General features: G+C 44.5%; 1 protein-coding gene across 2 annotated transcripts in view; it reads right to left on the reverse strand.

Annotated features, from left to right (window-relative positions):
* The window catches only part of ARHGAP26 (Rho GTPase activating protein 26), a 488,708-nt gene that overhangs the window by 335,137 nt on the left and 133,272 nt on the right, over nucleotides 1-20,299 (reverse strand). For both annotated transcript variants that reach the window (XM_038739982.1, XM_038739983.1), the window contains exons 4-5: nucleotides 17,976-18,047; nucleotides 5,654-5,755 (exon numbers count right to left, since the gene is read on the reverse strand). In XM_038739982.1, the coding sequence (XP_038595910.1) occupies nucleotides 5,654-5,755; nucleotides 17,976-18,047 (174 nt within the window). The remainder of the gene's footprint in view (nucleotides 1-5,653; nucleotides 5,756-17,975; nucleotides 18,048-20,299) is intronic.

Genomic DNA, 20,299 nt, shown 5'->3' on the forward strand with positions numbered 1-20,299 from the left:
TATCCACCCCAGGGTTTAGCACAGTGCTTGGCAAAGAGTGGTAGCTTAAAAAACACTATCACTAAATATCATCACAAGGCTTAATCATGTTTAAGAACTAATCCTCATAGCCCCCTCTAGAGTTAGGCAGAGAAGTGAAGCACTTTTTACAGGACACACAGCACAAGGATGGCAAAACGCCAACTCTCTCAACGTCAACTCTCTCCTCGACCCCCTCCAATCTGGCTTCCGTCCCCTACACTCCACCGAAACTGCCCTCTCAAAGGTCACCAATGACCTTCTTCTTGCCAAATCCAACAGCTCCTACTCTATCCTAATCCTCCTCGACCTCTCAGCTGCTTTCGACACTGTGAACCACCCCCTTCTCCTCAACATGCTATGCAACCTTGGCTTCACAGTCTCCGTCCTCTCCTGGTTCTCATTTCTCTGGCCGTTCATTCCAGTCTCCTTTGTGGGCTCCTCCTCCCCCTCCCATCCCCTTACTGTAGGGGTTCCTCAAGGGTCAGTTCTTGCTCCCCTTCTGTTCTCTATCTACACTCACTCCCTTGGTGAACTCATTCGCTACGCTGATGACACCCAAATCTACATCTCTGCCCCTGCTCTCTCTCCCTCCCTTCAGGCTTGGGTCTCCTCCTGCCTTCAGGACATGTCCATCTGGATGTCTGCCCACCATCTAAAACTCAATATGTCCAAGACTAAACTCCTTATCTCCCCTCCCAAACCCTGCCCTCTCCCTGACTTTCCCATCACTGTAGATGGCACTACCATCCTTCCCATCTCACAAGCCCGCAACCTTGGTGTCATCCTCGACTCCGCTCTCTCGTTCAACCCTCACATCCAATCCATCACCAAAACCTGCTGGTCTCACCTCTGCAACATCGCCAAGATCCGCCCTTTCCTCTCCATCCAAACTGCTACCTTGTTGGTTCAATCTCTCATCCTATGCCAACTGGATTACTGCATCAGCCTCCTCTCTGATCTCCCATCCTCCTGTTTCTCCCCACTTCAGTCTATACTTCACACTGCTGCCCAGAACATTTTTGTGCAGAAACACTTTGGGCATGTTACTCCCCTCCTCAAAAATCTCCAGTGGCTACCAGTCAACCTACGCATCAAGCAAAACTCCTCACTCTCGGCTTCAAGGCTCTCCATCACCTTGCCCCCTCCTACCTCACTTCCCTTTTCTACTTCTACAGCCCAGCCCGCACCCTTCGCTCCTCTGCCACTAACCTCCTCACCGTACCTTATTCTCGCCTGTCCTGCTGTCGACCCCCGGCCCACGTCCTCCCCCGGCCTGGAATGCCCTCCCTCTGCACATCCACCAAGCTAGCTCTCTTCCTCCCTTCAAAGCCCTACTGAGAGCTCACTTCCTACAAAACGCCTTCCCAGACTGAGCCCCCTTTTTTCTCTCCTACTCTCCACCCCCCTGCCCTACCTCCTTCCCCTCCCCACAGCACCTGTATATATGTTTGTACAGATTTATTACTCTATTTTACTTGTACATATTTACTATTCTATTTATTTTGTTAATGATGTGCATCTAGTTTTACTTCTATTTATTCGATGACTTGACACCTGTTCACATGTTTTGTTGTCTGTCTCCCCCTTCTAGACTGTGAGCCCGTTGTTGGATAGGGACCGTCTCTATATGTTGCCAACTTGTACTTCCCAAGCACTTAAGTACAGTACTCTGCACACAGTAAGTGCTCAATAAATATGATTGAATGAATGAACCAGGATTAGAACAAGTAACTCAAGCCCCAAAGCCACTGATTAGCCCGAGACATGCCTGCCCCATTTCTTCTGAGAACAAATTATATTTGTCAATGGTTTGAGAGCACCCAAAAAACAATATTTGCAAGTGTTCTGAAAATATTCTGAGGAAGCCAGGTCCAAAGGACACCCGTGGCTCTATCCTGGACTTAAAGTGAAAACACTCTGCAAAATTTATCACCTCTTTCCTCTCCCTCTCTCAGGAAGAACAGAGAGATACATAAAGTGCTTTGAGCTTCCTGGGAGAAAGGGACTTCCTCAGCCTCTTCACTGGTCTCCTTGCCTTCAGTCTCTTCCCCTGACCATGAATACTTTCCTCTTGTAACCTGGACAGTTTTTCTAAAATATTATTATGCACACATCCCCACACTGCAAAACCCCTCCACAGCAAGCAAAAACTCCTGAACGTTGGCTTTAAGGTACTCAAGCAGCTCTCTCCCTCCTGCTTATCGAGTCTGTTCTACTATTCTCCTACTCCCACTCTCTCTTTCTCTCCAGCTATCTTATTCACTGTGCCTTGCTATCACCCCTCTTGAATTCTGGTTCACAGCCTCCTCCCTGCCTGGAACTATCCCCCACTTCAAATCCAACATTACCATAAATCTTCTCTGCACAGCTTTTCTGAAATCCCATCTCCTCTTACAACTCAACCCGCACAATACCCTCCTCTAACTCCAACGTACTTCCTGTACCTCAAGTTCATCTAGCTTGCTGCCAATCCCTCACCCACATCCTGCAATGCCCTCCCTCTTCATATAGAACAGACGGTCACTCTCCCCAGCCTTATTAAAGCACATCATCTCCCAGAGGCCTTCCCCAACTTCCACTCCCTTCCATGTCACGCTTGCACCTGGATTTGCACCCTGTAATCACCCCTCCCTGAGTCCCCCAGCACTTATGTATAGACCCATAATTTATTTATTTATATTAATGTCTGTCCCCTCTCTAGACTGTAAGCTTATTGTGGGCAGGAAACAGGTCTACCAACTCCATTGTACTGTATTCTCCCAAGCGCTTAATACAGCATTGTGCCCGCAATAAGCGCAAAATAAATACAATTGATTGATCTCCTCCAGGAGGGCTTCCCTGATTAATTCCTAATCAATCTGCTTTATATTTCTCCAATGACTTCAGCACTTCTGTGCCACCTAAGGACTCGTGTACCTTTAATCTTCCACAGTACATATGTTCATACCTTACACTAAATTAAGCTCTAACATGCAAAAATCCATTTTTTCTTCTCCTTCCTGTTATATATTTTAGTGACTGTCTCCAGTACTGAGCACTGTACTAAAGACTTGGGAGAACACAATACAAGACAGTTGGTAAGCACGTTTCAGCCTACAGAGGGAGATAAACAATATCAATCAATCATATTTATTCAGTGCTTACTATGTGCAGGGTGTGTGTGTAGTGGGAGAGTAAAATACAATAGAATAAATGGATATGTTCCTGGCCTATAACGAAACTACAGTCTAGAGTGGGAGACAGACATTGATATGAATAATTTATAATATGTAATTTAAAGATAAGTGTACATAAGTGCTGTGGAGTTAGGGGTGAGGCTAATATCTTATGTCCAAAGGTCATAGATCAAAGTGCTTAGAAGGGAGAATGAGCCAGGGAGAAGAGGACTTAATTGGGGAAGGCCCCTCGGAGAAGCTAATAATAATAATGGTATTTGTTAAGAACTTACAACGTGCCAAGCACCCTACTAAGTGCTGGTGTAGATACAAGATAATTGGACTGGACAGGTCCCTGTCCCACATAGGACTCACAGTTTAATCCCCATTTTACAGATGAGGGAACTGAGGCCCAGAGAAGTAAAGTGACTTGCTCTAGATCACACAGCAGACAGGAGGCAGAGCTGGGATTAGAACCCAGGTCCTTCTGACTCCCAGGCCCATGCTTTATCTATGTGATCATAATAATAATAATAATAATAATAATAATAATAATAATGGCATTTATTAAGCGCTTACTATGTGCAAAGCACTGTTCTAAGCACTGGGGAGGTTACAAGGTGATCAGGTTGTCCCATGGGGGGCTCACAGTCTTACTCCCCATTTTACAGATGAGGGAGCTGAGGTCCAGAGAAGTAGAGAAGCAGTATGGTTCAGTGGAAAGAGCCCAGGCTTTGGAGTCAGAGGTCAAGGGTTCAAATCCCAGCTCCGCCAATTGTCAGCTGTGTGACTTTGGGCAAGTCACTTAACTTCTCTGTGCCTCAGTTCCCTCATCTGGAAAATGGGGATTAAAACTGTGAGCCCCCCGTGGGACAACCTGATCACCTTGTAACCTCCCCAGTGCTTAGAACAGTGCTTTGCACATAGTATGTGCTTAACACATATTATTATTATTATTATTATTATTATTATTATTATTATTATTATTATTAAGTGACTTGCCCAGAGCCACAGAGCTGACAATTGGTGGAGCGGGGATTTGAACCCATGACCTCTGACTCCAAAGCCCATGCTCTTTCCATTAAGCCACGCTGCTTTGAAGAGGGAGAGAGTGGAGGTCTCTCCCTTTAGAGTAGAGGTCCTCCTCTAGACTGCAAGCTTGTTGTAGGCAGGATATATGCCTGTTTATTGTTGGACTGTAGTATCCTAAGTGCTTAGTACAGTGCTCTGCACACACTAAGAACACAATAAATATGACTTACTGGTCTGGCATTTATGGAGAGGGAGAGAGTTCCAGAAATTACAGATATATACAGATATGGAGGTGCCTTGAGGACAGGTATCACGTATTATTCATTATCCTCTTTCCCAAACGCTTAGTACAGCGTTCTGCACATATTTCAACAAATATTACTGACTAAATAAAAAGGCCTCCCTCTTTTGAGAAGCAGTGTGGCTCAGCGGAAAGAGCACAGGCTTGGGAGTAAGAGGCCATGGGTTCTAATCCCAGCTCCGCCAATTGTCAGCTGTGTGGCTTTGGGCAAGTCACTTAACTTCTCTGTGCTTCAGTTACCTCATCTGTAAAATGGGGATTAAGACTGTGAGCCCCATGTGGGACAACCTGATTACCTTGTATCCACCTCAGAGCTTGGCACACAGTAAGCGCTTAATACCATTGTTATTATTATTATTTTGCTCTCAAGTAAAAAGTGTGTAAAAATGAGAAGAGTCACTAGATGGCAGTGGTACTCAGCAAAACCTTTCTACATTCAAGGCTTCTCAGCCAACTGTGCCTCTTTGGCTCCTCATTCCAATTACAGACCGTTGGAATCATATAACCATCTACAGAAAGTGTTCTCACATTTGAAGGTCATCTTTCCTAGTCTGATGCCATGATGTGCTGTTTCCTCATGCCATTTTAAAGGCAATAAAAAGATAATAATAATAATAATAATAATAATAATAATGGTATTTGTTATGCATTTACTACATGCCAGGCACTGTAGTAAGCACTGGGGTCAATATAATATTCATTTATTCATTCAATCATACTTATTGAGAGCTTACTGTGTGCAGAGCTCTGTACTAAGCGCTTGGGAAGTACAAATTGGCAACATATAGAGATGGACCCTACTCAAGAGCGGGCTCACAGGGGGAGACAGACAAAACAAAACAAAACATGTGGACAGGTGTTAAGCCACCAGAATATGATTGGGTTGGACACTCCCTATCCCACATGGGGCTCAGTCTTAATCCCCATTTTATAGATGAGGGAACTCAGGCACAGAGAAGTTAAATGACTTGCCCACGGTCACACAGCAGACAAGTGGCAGAGCACACACACACACACACACACACACACAAACATTATAAAAGGACTATTCGGACAGGAAAATTCCATGCTGCCCTTGACAGATCAGCTCAGAACACAACCTTGGAGTTAAAAGCACAGTCAAAACACCAAAGACACTCCTTACCTCATGAAGCTGGGCTTCCTTCTTTTTGGAAGACAAATTCAGGTGTTTCTCCAAAACACCACAATATTTCTCGGTCTCCTTGTCATACTTCTTCTTGGCATCCTGTCAAAGATTAGAAGTATTATTTAGGGGCCTATTTCCCCAAGATCTCCCTTTCCCCCACTTTCCCTTGGTCCTTCCCTCGATCTCCTCACCCAGAAAGGGCAAGCACCAGGACCTGAACTCCAAGATCCCTAGTTTGGGAAACACTGCTGCACATTACCACAGGGACCTCAAAGTTCCAATCAGACCCCATTTCAATGTAATGTCCTCATTTCAACAGGTATCTTATCATGCCCCCATTCACAAATCCAAAATAAGACAAGAGAATTAGTTTTCTCCAACATAGTCTTGCGGGAATACTGACAGAAGCATGCCCCATTTTCAATTTGGAGCTGGGAGGTGTCTTTAGGTTTGTCTGTAAAACTAGTGCAAATAAAAGAAAAATGGAGTCCATCTTAGGGGAAAAAATAGCATTATGTTTTTAACTTTTCATATACATATGGTCTTTATACATCAGAATACCATGCAGATTAGCCATGTAGTCACTGGCACTCCAAAGTGCAGTGTTTTAAGGGGAAATGTGAAGAGAACACAGTCCTGATCTCTCTCCCTCTTTACAGTCTATTTATTTCTGCCTTCATGACATCTCTTGCCTTATCTTTCCACCCAAACCCTATCTTTCGCCTGAGTTTCCCATCACAGTACACAGTACCACCAACCTTTCTGTCTCACAAGCCTGTAACATCTCCTTCCTGAGTCCAAACTCTCTCATTCAACCCACATATTCAATCTATCATTAAATCCTGTTGGTTCAACCTTTACAGCATCGCTAAAATTCACTCTTTCCTCTCCATCCAAAATCCACCACGTTACTCCAAGCACTTATCCTATCCCACCTTCATTACTGTATTACCCTCCATGCTGACCTCCCTGCCTCCTGTCTTTCCCCGCTCCGGTCCATACTTCACTCTGCTGCCTGGGCCCTTTTTCTACAAAAACATTCAAGACCATGTTTTCCCACTCCACAAGAACTTCCAGTGGTTGCCCATCCATATCTGCAAACAGAAGTGCCTCAACATCAGCTTTAAAGCACTCATTCACCTTACTCCCTCCTACTTCACTTCGATCCTCTCCTACTGCAACCCAACCAGCACACTTCACGACGCTAATGCCTACATACTCGCTGTACCTCGATCTCATCTATCTCACCACTGACTGCTTCCCAATGTCCTGCCTCTGGTCTGGAACACCCGCTCGTTTCATATCCGACAGACAATTATTCTCCCCACCTTCAAAGACTTATTGAAGGCACATTTCCACCAAGAGGCCTTCCTTGACTGAGCCCTCATTTTCTTTTCTTCCACTCCCTCCTGTATTACCCTAACTTGCTCCCTTTATTCATTCCCATCCAGCCCCACAGCACTTAAATACATATCCATATTTATTAATTTATATTAATGTCTCTCTCCTGCTATAATCTGTAAGCTCATTGTGGGACAGGAATGTGTCTGTTATACTGTTGTGTTGGTACTCTCCTAAGTGCTTAGTTCAGTGCTCTGCACACAGTAAGCACTCATTAAATACAACCGATTGATAGACAAGGGAAGACAGAATAATGCAGTTTTGAAATTGCTACAGCTGATAAGGCTCCACAATAAAATACTCCGTTAAGCTCCCTTTAATCAGAATCATAGAATTGCAAAGCAACATTATAGATAACTCATTAGTGTTGCTCAGGAAATCCATTTGTAACTTTAAACTTCACTGTTTACTAAAAATCAAACTTCAAGCAGTCACAAATGGAAGAATCTGGTTCTCTGTGCGGAGATAATAAACTACAGATAAAGTGTCAGAGAAAACGTAAGTCTAAGCAGACTGCTTGTTTTCCACGATGCCACTGAATTGCAACCCGTATGACAGAAGCTATGTACTATTTCAATTGTTTTTAAGTAAACTTCTGCAGAACTCCCTACTTTCCACTGAAATAATGGCTCACAAATGGGAGTTTGAGGAATGCAATTACTATGTTATAGAAGGCAAGCCAGTGTAATCATTTATGGTTCAAATAAAAAATCTGGTTTTGACAGATTTCACACCATCTGAATTCAAGTCAACAGATTATGAGTTCCCAGTTCCTTAGGATGTTTAGTTAGTGTATGTGGAACAGCAGCAGTTGCCAAGACAACAATTGGCTTTTCTTTGCTGTACTTCAAGCTCCATATTTATTTAGTTCTTTGACCAGACATGCATACTTATCTAACTTCTCTGTTTTTGTTCTTGGCGGTTCTGTTCTCTTAAGGAGAAGTGTTCCAATACGCTTCACTGTTTTATTAAGTTTATCAAACAGCAGAGGATCTTGTCTGTTGACCAGAATTCTTTGTTCTGTTATTCTGGCTCTGCTTCAGTATATTATTGAGCAACTGTTTTCCTATATAGTCTTATGCATCATATTTATAATAAGGCATGAGTCCATTCACTGTTTCACAGCTGAGGACTACTTGTTGATGTAAAATCCTGGCAACACAATTGAGATTGCTGGCATTATCCTTGTGCTCCAATTATGTGGTCTATGATCTAGTGAGTCACTAGATCCTTTCGTGGCTCAGTGGAAAGAGCCCGGGCTTTGGAGTCAGAGGTCATGGGTTCAAATCCCGGCTCTGCCAGTTGTCAGCTGTGTGACTTTGGGCAAGTCACTTGACTTCTCTGTGCCTTAGTTACCTCATCTGTAAAATGGGGATTAAGACTGTGAGCCCCCCATGCGACAACCTGATCACCTTGTAACCTCCCCAGCGCTGAGAACAGTGCTTTGCACATAGTAAGCGCTTAACAAATACCAACATTATTATATGTGTGGTATTTTTAAGTGCTTATGACTAACTGGCATGACAAACCCTTCAATCTCTAACAGAAAAGTCTTCTTTAAATCATGACTTGTATCTACAATGTTCAGGCCAAGGTGATGCTAGTGACATCTGAACTTGTTTTTGAACTCTTCGAAGAATTGCTACTGGATAATACTTGGATGCATTAGTGAGATTCATATGTAATACGATTTGATGGTCAATTTATACAGGCATCAGTCAGATGCACGGTTAAAATAATGCCATGGGGAAACCAAAATCATCAAATGATTACATAGCTGGGGCAGTGAGGAGAAAGCACAGAAGAAAAGATCATTTTGGCATATAACAATTAATCAGTTTACATCTCCCCACATCTCAAAAACCTCCAATGGTTGCCCATCTATCCAAGTGCTTAGTACAATGCTCTGCACACAGTAAGCACTCAATAAATATGACTGAAGGAATCCATCTCTACATCAAATAGATACTACTTTAAGGCACTGGATCAGCTCTCCTCTTCCTACTTAACCTTGCTAATTTCCCACTGCAACCCAGTCTGCACAATTTGTTTTGGGGGCAATTAATCCTTGCCAATATTCTCGCTGGCTTTGACTTTCCTCCCTCTTCAAATCAGACTACCTTCCCAACCTTCAAAACCCTATTTAAATCACACTTTCTTCAAGAGGATTCCCCTAAGCCCTCATTTACCCAACTATTCACACTCACTTCTGTGTTTCCTATGCACTTTCTTTCCTCACCCCCATATCATCCTTAAGCACATTTATAGTGCTCTCCCAAATGCTTAGTACAGTGCTCTGCATACCAAAAGCACTCAATAAATAGGACTGAGTGAATGAATGAGCCCCATCCCCATAGTTCTTATGTTCTTATCCTTATATTCTTCTCCTTCCCCTATCTGAATGTATTTTAATATCTGTCTCGTCCATTAGACTGTAAACTCCTTGAAAACAGGAATCGTGTCTACCAACTCTTTAGTACTGTACTCTCCAAAGTGCTCAGTACACTTGCATACAGTGAGCCCTTAATAAATAGCACTGAAGGACTGATATGGAGATTCAATCGTATTTATTGAATGCTTACTGTGTGCAGAGCACTGTACTAAGTGCTTGGGAAGTACAAGTTGGCAACATGTAGAGACAGTCCCTACCCAACAGTGGGCTCACAGTCTAGAAGATGAGGGAGATGGCTCTCAGGGCAGAAGCTGCAAGAAAATTTTGACAGAGGGGGCAAGAAAAGTGTCCCCAGGCACTGCCAGTAGCATCGTCATGAGAAAGAAGATAAAAATAAGTTGATAATACATCAATTTTAACAGTCACACTAGTCACGCACACATATGTGTGTGTATCTGGGTTGAGGGGGTGGGGTGCAATAACAAATATATTTACATGCCCAGAAGCATTATAGGCAATAGCTGTTTTCCTTTTCCCCAGTGTCCCAATGGTTGTGGGGAGACAGAACATCAGCATGGGGTAGTGAATAGAGGATGGGCCTGGGAGTCAAAAGGTCATGGGTTCTACTCCTGGCTTTGCCACTTGTCTGCTGTGTGACCTAGGGCAAGCCGCTTCACTTCTCTGTACCTCAGTTGCCTTATCTGTAAAATGGGAACTGAGATTGTGAACCCAACGTAGGACAGGGACTGTGTCCAACCTGATTACCTTGTATCTACCCCAGTACTCAGAACACTGCTTGGCACATAGTGAGCACTTAACAAATACCATTATTATTATTATCAATACTCTTGATTGCAGCTTAGGGGTGTTGTATATAAAACTGTCATTTTATGTGACAGAATATACCCCAAACTCCCCTATATGAGAACTATTAATTTATGTTAGGCCATTTTTAAAATAAAGGTGCCGAATATCAGAAAAGCATTTACTGATTTGAACATAGAATCTGAACTGAGGTAACAAGTATTTTCTCCACATGTAAATGGAATGATCTTTAGCTTTTAGTCAATTATATTTATTCTGCACCTTTTTTTAACGGTATCTGTTAAGTGTTTACTATGTGCCAAGTGCTTACTTACTTACCAGTACCTTACTATGTGCCAGCCACTATGTATCTACCCCTATACGGCTGGCACATAGTAAGTGCTTAACAAATACCACAATTATTATTATTATTGATTATTATTATTACAAGATAATTGGGTTGGACACAGTCCCTGTCCCACATAGGGTTCACAGTCTTACTCCCTTTCCCACACCCTCTCCCTAGCCTGGAGCTCCCTCCTGCTCCACATACACCAGACCCACTTTTCTCACCATCTTTAAAGGTTACATCTCCTCTAGAGACCTTCCCCAGTTAAGTCCTTTCTCCCCTCCACGCCTCCTTCACCTCTCTTCGGCATCCTCCATACACTTAAATCTGTGAACTTGGGAACTTGATATTCACCCTCCCTCATCCCCAAAGCCCTTATATATGTGTCTTTAAGTTTTATACTATAAACGATTTATTTATATTAATGTCTGTCTTCCCCTCTAGACTCTAATCTTGTTGTGGGCAGGGAATTTGTTTGGTTACAGTGAGGGGTCTTTCTAACTCCTGCTCTCAATAATGCCTTCCACACCTCCCCCTCCCAGAGGAAGACCAGACAGACATTCACATTTATTGAGCACTTATTGTGTGCAGTGCACTGTACTAAGAGCTTGGGCGAGTACTCCCTGCTCACAGTGAGCTTACAATCTAGAGAGGGAGTCTACAGCCTACACTAACGGCTGGTGGGCCTGGCCAACATGGCTGGGCATGCGCACCAAACCGAGACTTTGCTCACCTCCCTTTTGCCTCTACAGGGACTGTGGCTTTTAGCCTTGCAAGGATGTCATCACACAGCCCTAGGTTTGATGCCTTCTACGTTGTGGGCCTGGTGGTTAGATAGGTCATGGCTCAGTGGAAGGAGCCCGGGCTTTTGAGTCAGAGGTCATGGGTTCAAATCCCGGCTCAGCCAACTGTCAGCTGTCAGTTGTCAACTGTCAGTTAATTGTCATTTAACTTCTCTGTGTTTCAGTTACCTCATCTGTAAAATGGGGATTAAGACTGTGAGCCCCCCATGGGACAATCTGATCATCACCTTGTCACCACCCCAGAGATTAGAACAGTGCTTTACACATAGTAAGCGCTTAATAAATGCCATTATTATTATTATTGTTACCAGGCCAGACTGCCACTTGTCTGCTGTGTGACCTTGAGCAACTCACTTCACTTTTCTGTGGCTCAGTTACCTCATCTGGCAAATGGGGATTAAGACTGTGAGCCCCAAGAGAGACAGGGACTGTGTCCAACATTGTTGGTGTGTATCTACCCCAGCACGTAATACAGTGCCTGGCACATAGTAAGCACTTAACAAATACCATTAAAAAATAAAAACAAAAAAACAACAAAGATTGATAGTGCTTCAAGGAGGAGGGAGTGGTCCACAGAGTCAAGTTACCTCTTCTCTGGTTAAATGAGTAGCCTAGGGAGGAAGTACCTTTGTGCCTGGAGCAAGAGGCAGGCTCCACTTACAACATAATGAAGACTAAAGGTAGAAATATGGAAAAACCCTACTGTGAATGTTCTTCTCCCCAACCCTGCAGAGAGTCAGTAAAGAACTCTCAGGATATGGCAGAGGAAGGAGGAGGCAGCGGATAACAGGCAGCCTCCAGATGGCACAGAAAAGGGGGAATCAAATTGGGGAATTCCTCTTAGGTTGAGAATACAACTTCTTCACAGCTCAGCAATGTGACAGGGGTTGCACCTCTCTCTTATGCAATACACATTCACACTCAGTGTCTTCATAATGATAATAATTTTCCAGTAACAATTTGCAAATGATTGACTGGGAAACCTTTAAAATCTAAACAAAAGTCTAAGCCACACCAAGAACTTCACCCCCTGGACAGCAAGACCTTAAAGTACAACCACGGGGCCACACACTGCGTAGGAGAAAACGCCTTCCAGTTGCTTTGGTTCTGCACTGGCTGGAGATCAGAGTACTTGACCAAAGAAATCCCTTGCCTTGCCTAATAGCAGGGCCTCTCCATTCATTCAATCGCATTTATTGAGCACTTCCTGTGTGCAGAGCACTGTACTAAGCGCTTGGGAAGTACAAGGTGGCAACATATAGAGACAGTCCCTACCCAACAATGGGCTCACAGTCTCTCCACAAGTATGTGGCAGGTCAGCCACCTTGCCAATTCTTGTTTCCTCCAAATTTCTCCCAACAGAGCTGAATGCTTCCTGCCTCCTGTCTCTCCCTACTCTGGTCCTTACTTCACTCACTGCTAGGATTTTTTTCTTTCTTTCTTTTTTTTTTTTTTTTTTTACAAAATTGTTCAGACCATGTTTCCCCACTCCTCAAGAACCTCCAGTGGATGCTCACCAACCTATGCATCAGACAGAAACTCCTTACCATCAGCTTTAAAGCACTGAATCAGCTCACCCCTTCCTACTTCACCTTGCTAATTTCCTACTATAATCTAGCCCACATACTCTCTTCCTCTAACACCAATCTACTCTTGGAACCTCGATTTCATCCCTCTAGACAGTAAGCTCATTGTGGGCAAGGAATGTGTCTATTTATTGTTATATTGTACTCTCCCTAACACTTAGTATAGTGCTCTGCACACAGTAAGCACCCAATAAATGACTCACTGAATGAACGTATCTCACTGCCTATTCCTTACTAATGTTTTCTCTCTGGCCTGGAACTCCCCCAGCTTCATATATGATAGACCATTACTCTCCCTACCTTCAAAGCCTTACTAAAATCCCATCTCCTCCAAGAGGTCTTCCCCAACTAAGCCCTCATTTCCCCTGTACCAACTCCCTTCTGCAGTGCCTCTACACTTGGGAATCTGTGCCCTTTAAGCACTTGCTATTCACCCCAACTTCAGTCACATAGCTCCTACGCATATATTCGTAATTCATTTTAATGTCTGTTTTCCTCGCTAAATTGTAAGCTTCTTGTGGGCTGGAAAAGTGTCTACCAAGCTTGTTCTCGTGTACTCTCCCAAGCACTTAGTACAGTGCTCTGCACACAGTGAGAGCTCAAATACCACTGACTGACTGACTGTTGGGGAAAATTATAATAAAACTGTGGTATTTGTTAAGCACCTACTATGTGCAAGGCATGTATTGAGTGTTTGGGTGGATACAGGTAAATTAGGTTGGACACAGTCCCTGTCCCACATGGGGTTTACAGTCTCAATCCCCATTTTACAGATGAGGTAACTGAGGCACAGAGAAGTGAAGTGACCTGCACAAGGCCACATAGCAGACAAGTGGGAGGCAGCGTGGTCTAGTGGAGAGAGCATGGGCCTAGGAATCATAAGAACCTGGGTTCTCATCCTGGCTCCGCCATGCATCTGCCATATGACCTTGGGCCAGTCACTTTACTTCTCTGTGCCTCAGTTGCCTCATCTGCAAAATTGGGATTACGACTGGGAGCCCAGCATAGGGCAGAGACTGTGTCCAACTCAATTACCTTGTATCTACCCCAGTGCTTAGTATAGTGCCTGGCACATACTAAGTGCTTAACAAATACTATTATTATTATTATTACTACTAATACTACTAATTATTACTAATAATAATAATAAGAGGGGGAGCCAGGATTAGAACCAATAACCTTTTGACACTCAGGCCCGTGCTCTATCCACTATGCCATGCTTCTCCTTAAGAATGGCACGGGGATATGACCTACAATTCCCCAAACTTTGGGATTCTGTATTCCAGCACCGAGTGTCAAAATTCAACATCCACCTCCTGCCTGGGGAGAACGGATTAGAGGCAGGCTTGCTTTCTGCTGACAAGGGGAAGGTATTCAGATAGCCGGCTTCTCATTTGTCTGCCACTTGACTGCTGTGTGATCTTGAGTAAGTTACTTCACTTTTCTGTGCCTCAGTTACCTTGCCGTAAAATGGGGATTAAGACTGTGAGCCCCATGTAGGAACAGGACTGTCTCCAACCTGATTACCCTGTATCTACCCCAGCACTTAGAACAGTGCTTGGCATATATTAAGCACTTAAAAAACACCATTGTTATTATTCTCAGAACACTCTTGGTCCTCAGAAATGAGACTACAAGTCCTCCTGTCTGACCCAAATGTTCTGACCACAATGGGCTTGCCCCATCCCAACTGGATGCTCCAAAGTCATTTTTTTTTCTTTTCTCTGTTTTATTGGTGCTTTTAAGCACTTATTATGCACCAGACACTGTACTAAGAGTGGGGTAGATCAAGAGAATCAGGTTGGACACAGTCCCTGTCCTCAGTCTCAAACTGAGGGAGGAGGAGTCAATCCCCATTTTACAGATGAGGCAACAGGCGCAGAGAAGTTATGTGACTTGCCCAAGGCCACACAGCAGACAAGTGGCGGACCTGGGATTAGAACCCTTGTCTTCTGACTCGTAGGCCTGTGCTCTTTCCAATAGACTATGCTGCTCCTCATCCCTGGCCCAGGAGATATCAACTGCTCTACTGTAGATTCTGAGCTCTTTCCCCATCTCCCTACATCCAGCTACAGTGAACCAATTAAGCCAGGATACCAACAATATCTTCTTCCTAACGGTGGAACCATTAGTATCAGGAGCTTCTGGACTGCCTCTTCCCTGAGGGGCTTGACGGGAAGCCTCTGACTTCTGTTTCCTGGAAGTAGCAACAGATTGTTATGGCAACTGAGACAAGGTACAGAAGGCAGAGGAAAACTGTGATTGAAGCATCAGAGAGGGAAGACCTCTGAGAACAGAACTTGGCCACTTCCATTTGATCCAATTGAAGAAGGCTGGTTCAGCTGCCCATTTTCGAGATATAGTATAAGAGTATGTGTACCGAGGGGAGCAGGGGGAAGGAGTGATGGCATAGAGAAGCAGCCTGGCTCCGTGGAAAGAGCCTGGGCTTGAGAGTCAGAGGTCATGAGTTCTAATCCCGGCTCCGTCACTTGTCAGCTGTGTGACTTTGGGCAAGTCACAACTTTTCTGAGCCTCAGTTACCTCATCTGTAAAGTGGGGATTAAGACTGTGAGCCCCACGTGGGACAACCTGATCACCTTGTATCCCCCCAAGCACTTAGAACAGTGCTTTGTCCATAGTAAATGCATAACACGTGCCATTATTATTATTATCATTATTATTATTATTATTATTATTATAGGGAGCACCCTGTCCCCTGAAATACTTCATCAGCTCTTTCCCTGGGAAGGAGAGCTCTGACAAGGGCTGAAGCACAAAAGCGTTTGGTGGGTTGGGGATGGGGGTGGTTTCTGTGAGAATCACCCCCAGAAAAACCTGCATCCTCCCAACAATCTGTCTGGAATAACCCTGAGCCCAACGTCTTGGTTTTTGGGTATTAATCCTACTTGGGAGCTGTGATCAGCCCACAGGGTACCTTTCTTGGACAGCTGGTGATCACAGGAGTTGATAAGGAAGGAATCAGGTACTGGGGAGAAAAAGCTACCACAGCAATATCCCCTCATCCACTGTCTGCTCATCTACCTCACCGCCTTTAATGGTCTCCGCCTACCACCAACACTTATGGGAGGACAAGAGATACCCCTTAAATACTGAGGTCAAAAGATGGGCCTGGTTGGCTCTGCAAACCCATTGGAAGCAGGGACAACAGCGAATGGCTCAGTTACATTGTTACATTGTACTTTCCCAAGCACTTAATACAGTACTCTGCACACAGTAAGCACTCAGTGAATACAACTGACTGACAACAGGGGAGATTAAACTCTTCAGTGAATAGCCCAATGCATGGAGTTCGACAGGTGTGCTCTGGGCCGGATTTTGAAACCAGCAAGGTTTGGGTGGGGAGAGGGAAGGGTACCCAGCTCTGTGGTACTTGAACCCAAACCTACAGCAAGGAGCTTGTGTCTTCTCTAACTGCATGGAATGAGTGAAGCTGGAAAGAAATCTGTGCTGCTTCAATCAAGTCCTATTCACCCCCTCTTCGCTCTGCTTCCTTTCTTCTAAATCCTGCCATTCTCCAAATTACCTCAGCAAGCTCACATTTCCCAGGTAACTGAGTTTCTTTGGAAAAACATGCTGATATCTGCTGCTTGAGAGCAAATGATCTCAGCTGCCTGACGGAGTGAGCTCTTTACTCCCCTTCTGGGTTTCTTCTGCCACTCCTACGAGGCGCACAGACCCCCATCTCTCTGCCTTGGCTGGAAGAGAAAACGATGCCTCCCAAACAATCTGCCCAGTGCAGATACTCCTAAAATCCTGCAGATGGTGCCATTGGCTTCATTTGGGTCTTCCCTTCACTTAACTGAAGGAGCTGCTATTTTAGCATTAAGGAAACCTGGCATCCCAATTCTGCTTTCTTTCAGTCGAGAGATGGAATTTGTTGAGCGCTTACTGTGTGTAGAATGCTGAACTAACCAATCGTATTTACTGATCACTTAATGTGTGCAGAGCACTGTAATAAGCAGTTGGAGAGTACAGTAAAACAAGATAACAGAGTTAATAGACAAGTCCCAGACCAAACCGAATTTACAGTCTAATTGCTTGGAAGATCAATTAATCAGTGGTATTTCTTGAGCACTTACTATGTGCACAGCACTATACTAAGTGCTTGGGAGAATACAACAGATTTAGCAGTACGTTCCCTGCCCAAAACGAGCTTACAGTATAGAGGGGGAGAAAGGCATTAATATGAAAGAGTACAGTACAACAGAGTTGGTAGAGATGTTCTACTGTTGCCAATGAAAACACCCTTCGAAAGACATTAATATGAAACAGTACAGTACAACAGAGTTGGTAGAGATGTTCTACTGTTGCCAATGAAAACACCCTTCCCATCCCTCTCCCATCTTAGCCCGAGACCACTCTGTTTGGGCATGGAATGTGTCTGTTTATTGTTACGCTGTACTCTCCCAAGCGCTTAGTAGAGTGCTCTGCACACAGTAAGCACTCAATAAATGCAACTGAATGACTGAATGAATTGCAGGTTTAGTTTACCTTAGGGGAAGGAAATTCTGGGACAGTTTACTTTGGGCCTCTCCTACCAGGGCACCTGGGGGTTGGAAGACACTCGTTCTAAAACTTCGATCTCAAAGTTAGAAATGCAAGCTCCCCTAGAATTAAATGGAAACTCGGCTGGGTCGCGGTGACAGAGTCAAACTCCAAATTCTTAACATAAACATTTCTGGAAAACCTACAGGATGCCTTGTTCTAGACACCTTGGGGAGAGATAACATAGCACGGATAAGGCAAGGCCTCAAGAGGCTTACAAACTGGCCTGGGGATGGCCAGGACAAGTACCTAAGAAGGTCAGACCCTGTGAACCTGAAAAGGGAGTAGTAAAAGGGCACCACCTCCTTTGAACAGGTCAGTCTCGCAAATGGCTGGAAAAGCTTACAGACAGGCCTAGAGCTATAGCGAGGCTGTCTAGCTGGAGAAACTAAAAGCAGCTGATTGCCAGAGATCTCACCTTGGCAGCCCCAATCTGCTCCTTGCGGAACTTCTCCAGTGGGGTTATGAGCACCTCGCTGGCGTTCTCAATCTGGTGAGAGAAAAGCACAGCCCAATTGTAAACACATCTTGCCTGGACTCCGGTACTCAAGCAGGGACCCATCCCATCCCTCCCCTCAGTTTCCCCGATGCATTGGCTAGCCCTGACGTGAACTTAAATGAGCAGATGAGGATCTGAACAGCAGGTATAGCGGCAGCCTGGCCAAGTGGAACACAGGCCTGGGAATCAGGACTTCAGTTCTAGTCCCAGATCTGCCAATTCCCTGCTGGGTGATGGGCAGGTCACTCACTCTCTCTGCATCTGTTTGCTCATCTGTACAAAGAGATGGAAATACCTGTTTTTCCCATTACTAGACTGTGAGCCCCCAACAATCAATCAATGGTTTCAATGAGTGCAGAGCACTGTACTAAGTGCTTGGAAGAGTGCAAGACAACCGAGTTGCTAAATATGCCTCTTGGTCACAATAAGTTCACAACCTAGAGAGATCTACAATCTAGACACTGCTTGTGTAGGACTGGGGAAGTGTCTGATCTGCTTATCTTGTTGTATCTACTTCAGCGCTTAGTATAGTGCTTGGCAGATAGAAAGTGTTTAACAAATACCATCATTATTATAATTATTATTATTTAGTAGAGAATGGTCTAATACATTTTACTTCTTTATTTTTTTCCTCTCAGTTCAATAAATTAGCCCTGCCAGAGCCAATAAAAAAATGATAACCTCTCAGTGATGCATTAGCGCCTCAACACACTTGAGTCATGAAGAGACACCATCACCCAAGAAAAGTTAAAAACAAAAAGTGGATGACTATACTCTCTGTCCAAGGTATGACCCAGCAGATCAGGTAGCAGTTTCCCAAAATTATCTGGGTAGCAAACTCTTCCAAAGTAGAGCCAGATTTTAACTTCAGCAAATGAAACACAGCCCTTACATTCAGTGTGCACAAATCTTCCCAGGTTGCCTAATAACACTAATAGTAATTGAGGAATTTGTTACTTGCTTACTATGTGCGAGGCACTGTACTAAGCGCTGGGGTGGATACAAGCAAATCGGGTTGGACACAGTCCCTATCCCACGTGGGGCTCACACTCTCAATCCCTATATTGCAGATGAGGTCACTGAGGCCTAGAGAAGTGAAGTGACTCACGCAAGGTCAAACAACAGACAAGTGGCAGAGCCAGGACTAGAACCCATGACTTTCCCAGGCCCAGGGTCTATCCACTACACCATGCTGCTTCTCCGCCTCACCATTTACTGCTGTAAAACCTTTGGGTAATGCTGCACAAAACTTACCCCGCTCCCTCTCCACTGACCTAGAGTAACCCCAAGGTGATAACCTGATGTTGGACTCCTATGGCACTGAAAAGCTCAAAGTTAAAATGACATTCAGTAGGACATGCCCTCTTCCCAACCAAAGCAATAGGGCCATGTGTTGGTCATTTTGAAGTTGCATCAGATCCTGGAGGGGGAATTCTCCCCAATCCAATGTGGCCTAATGGTTAGATCACGGGCCTGGGGGTCAGAAAGACCTGGGTTCTAATTCCCTCTCTGCCAATTGTCTGCTGCGTATGAGCTTGAGCAAGTCACTTCACTTCTCTGGGCCTCGGTTCCCTCATCTGAAAACTGGGGATTGAGACTATGAGCCCCATGTAAGATATGGACTATGTCCAACCTGATTATCTAGTACCTACCCCAGTGCTTAGTACAGTGCCTGGCAAATAGTAAGCGCATAATGAGTACCATTAAAAGAAAATTGGAAGAAACGGGTCATCCAGGTGCGGGTCACAAGCCAAACTCTCCCCTCTCTGCCTCCCTGTCCCTGCACAAGCTGGAGACTACAAGTCTCAGCAGCCCAGCAATGCTGAAATGCTGGAATTGGAGCAGGAGATTCTGGCAGAGGTAAGTTCCCTCCACTCACCCCTGCCCCGCAACCCCGAACTGGGGTGGGGACGGAGGCACAGAGCGGGAAAGTCTCCCTAATCCACGGCTAATCTGCCCTAGAAGACAGGAGAGAAAAGAAAAGAATAAGCAGGGTTACATGACCAAGGAAGGACCAAAGCCATCAGATATTTCCAGTAACTCCTGCACCTGGCTCACAAACACTGAAAGTGAAAGCCCAAATAACCTTAACCCAGTGGATAATAATGATAACAAAAATAATGACGATAATAATAATAATAGTATTTGTTAAGCACTTACTATGTGTCAAGCACTGTTCTAAGTGCTGGGGTAGATGCAAATTAATCAGGTTGGACATAGTCCCTGCCCACAAGGGGCTTACA

This window comes from Tachyglossus aculeatus, chromosome X1, assembly GCF_015852505.1.
Source record: "Tachyglossus aculeatus isolate mTacAcu1 chromosome X1, mTacAcu1.pri, whole genome shotgun sequence".
Classification (NCBI taxonomy): Eukaryota; Metazoa; Chordata; class Mammalia; order Monotremata; family Tachyglossidae; genus Tachyglossus; species Tachyglossus aculeatus.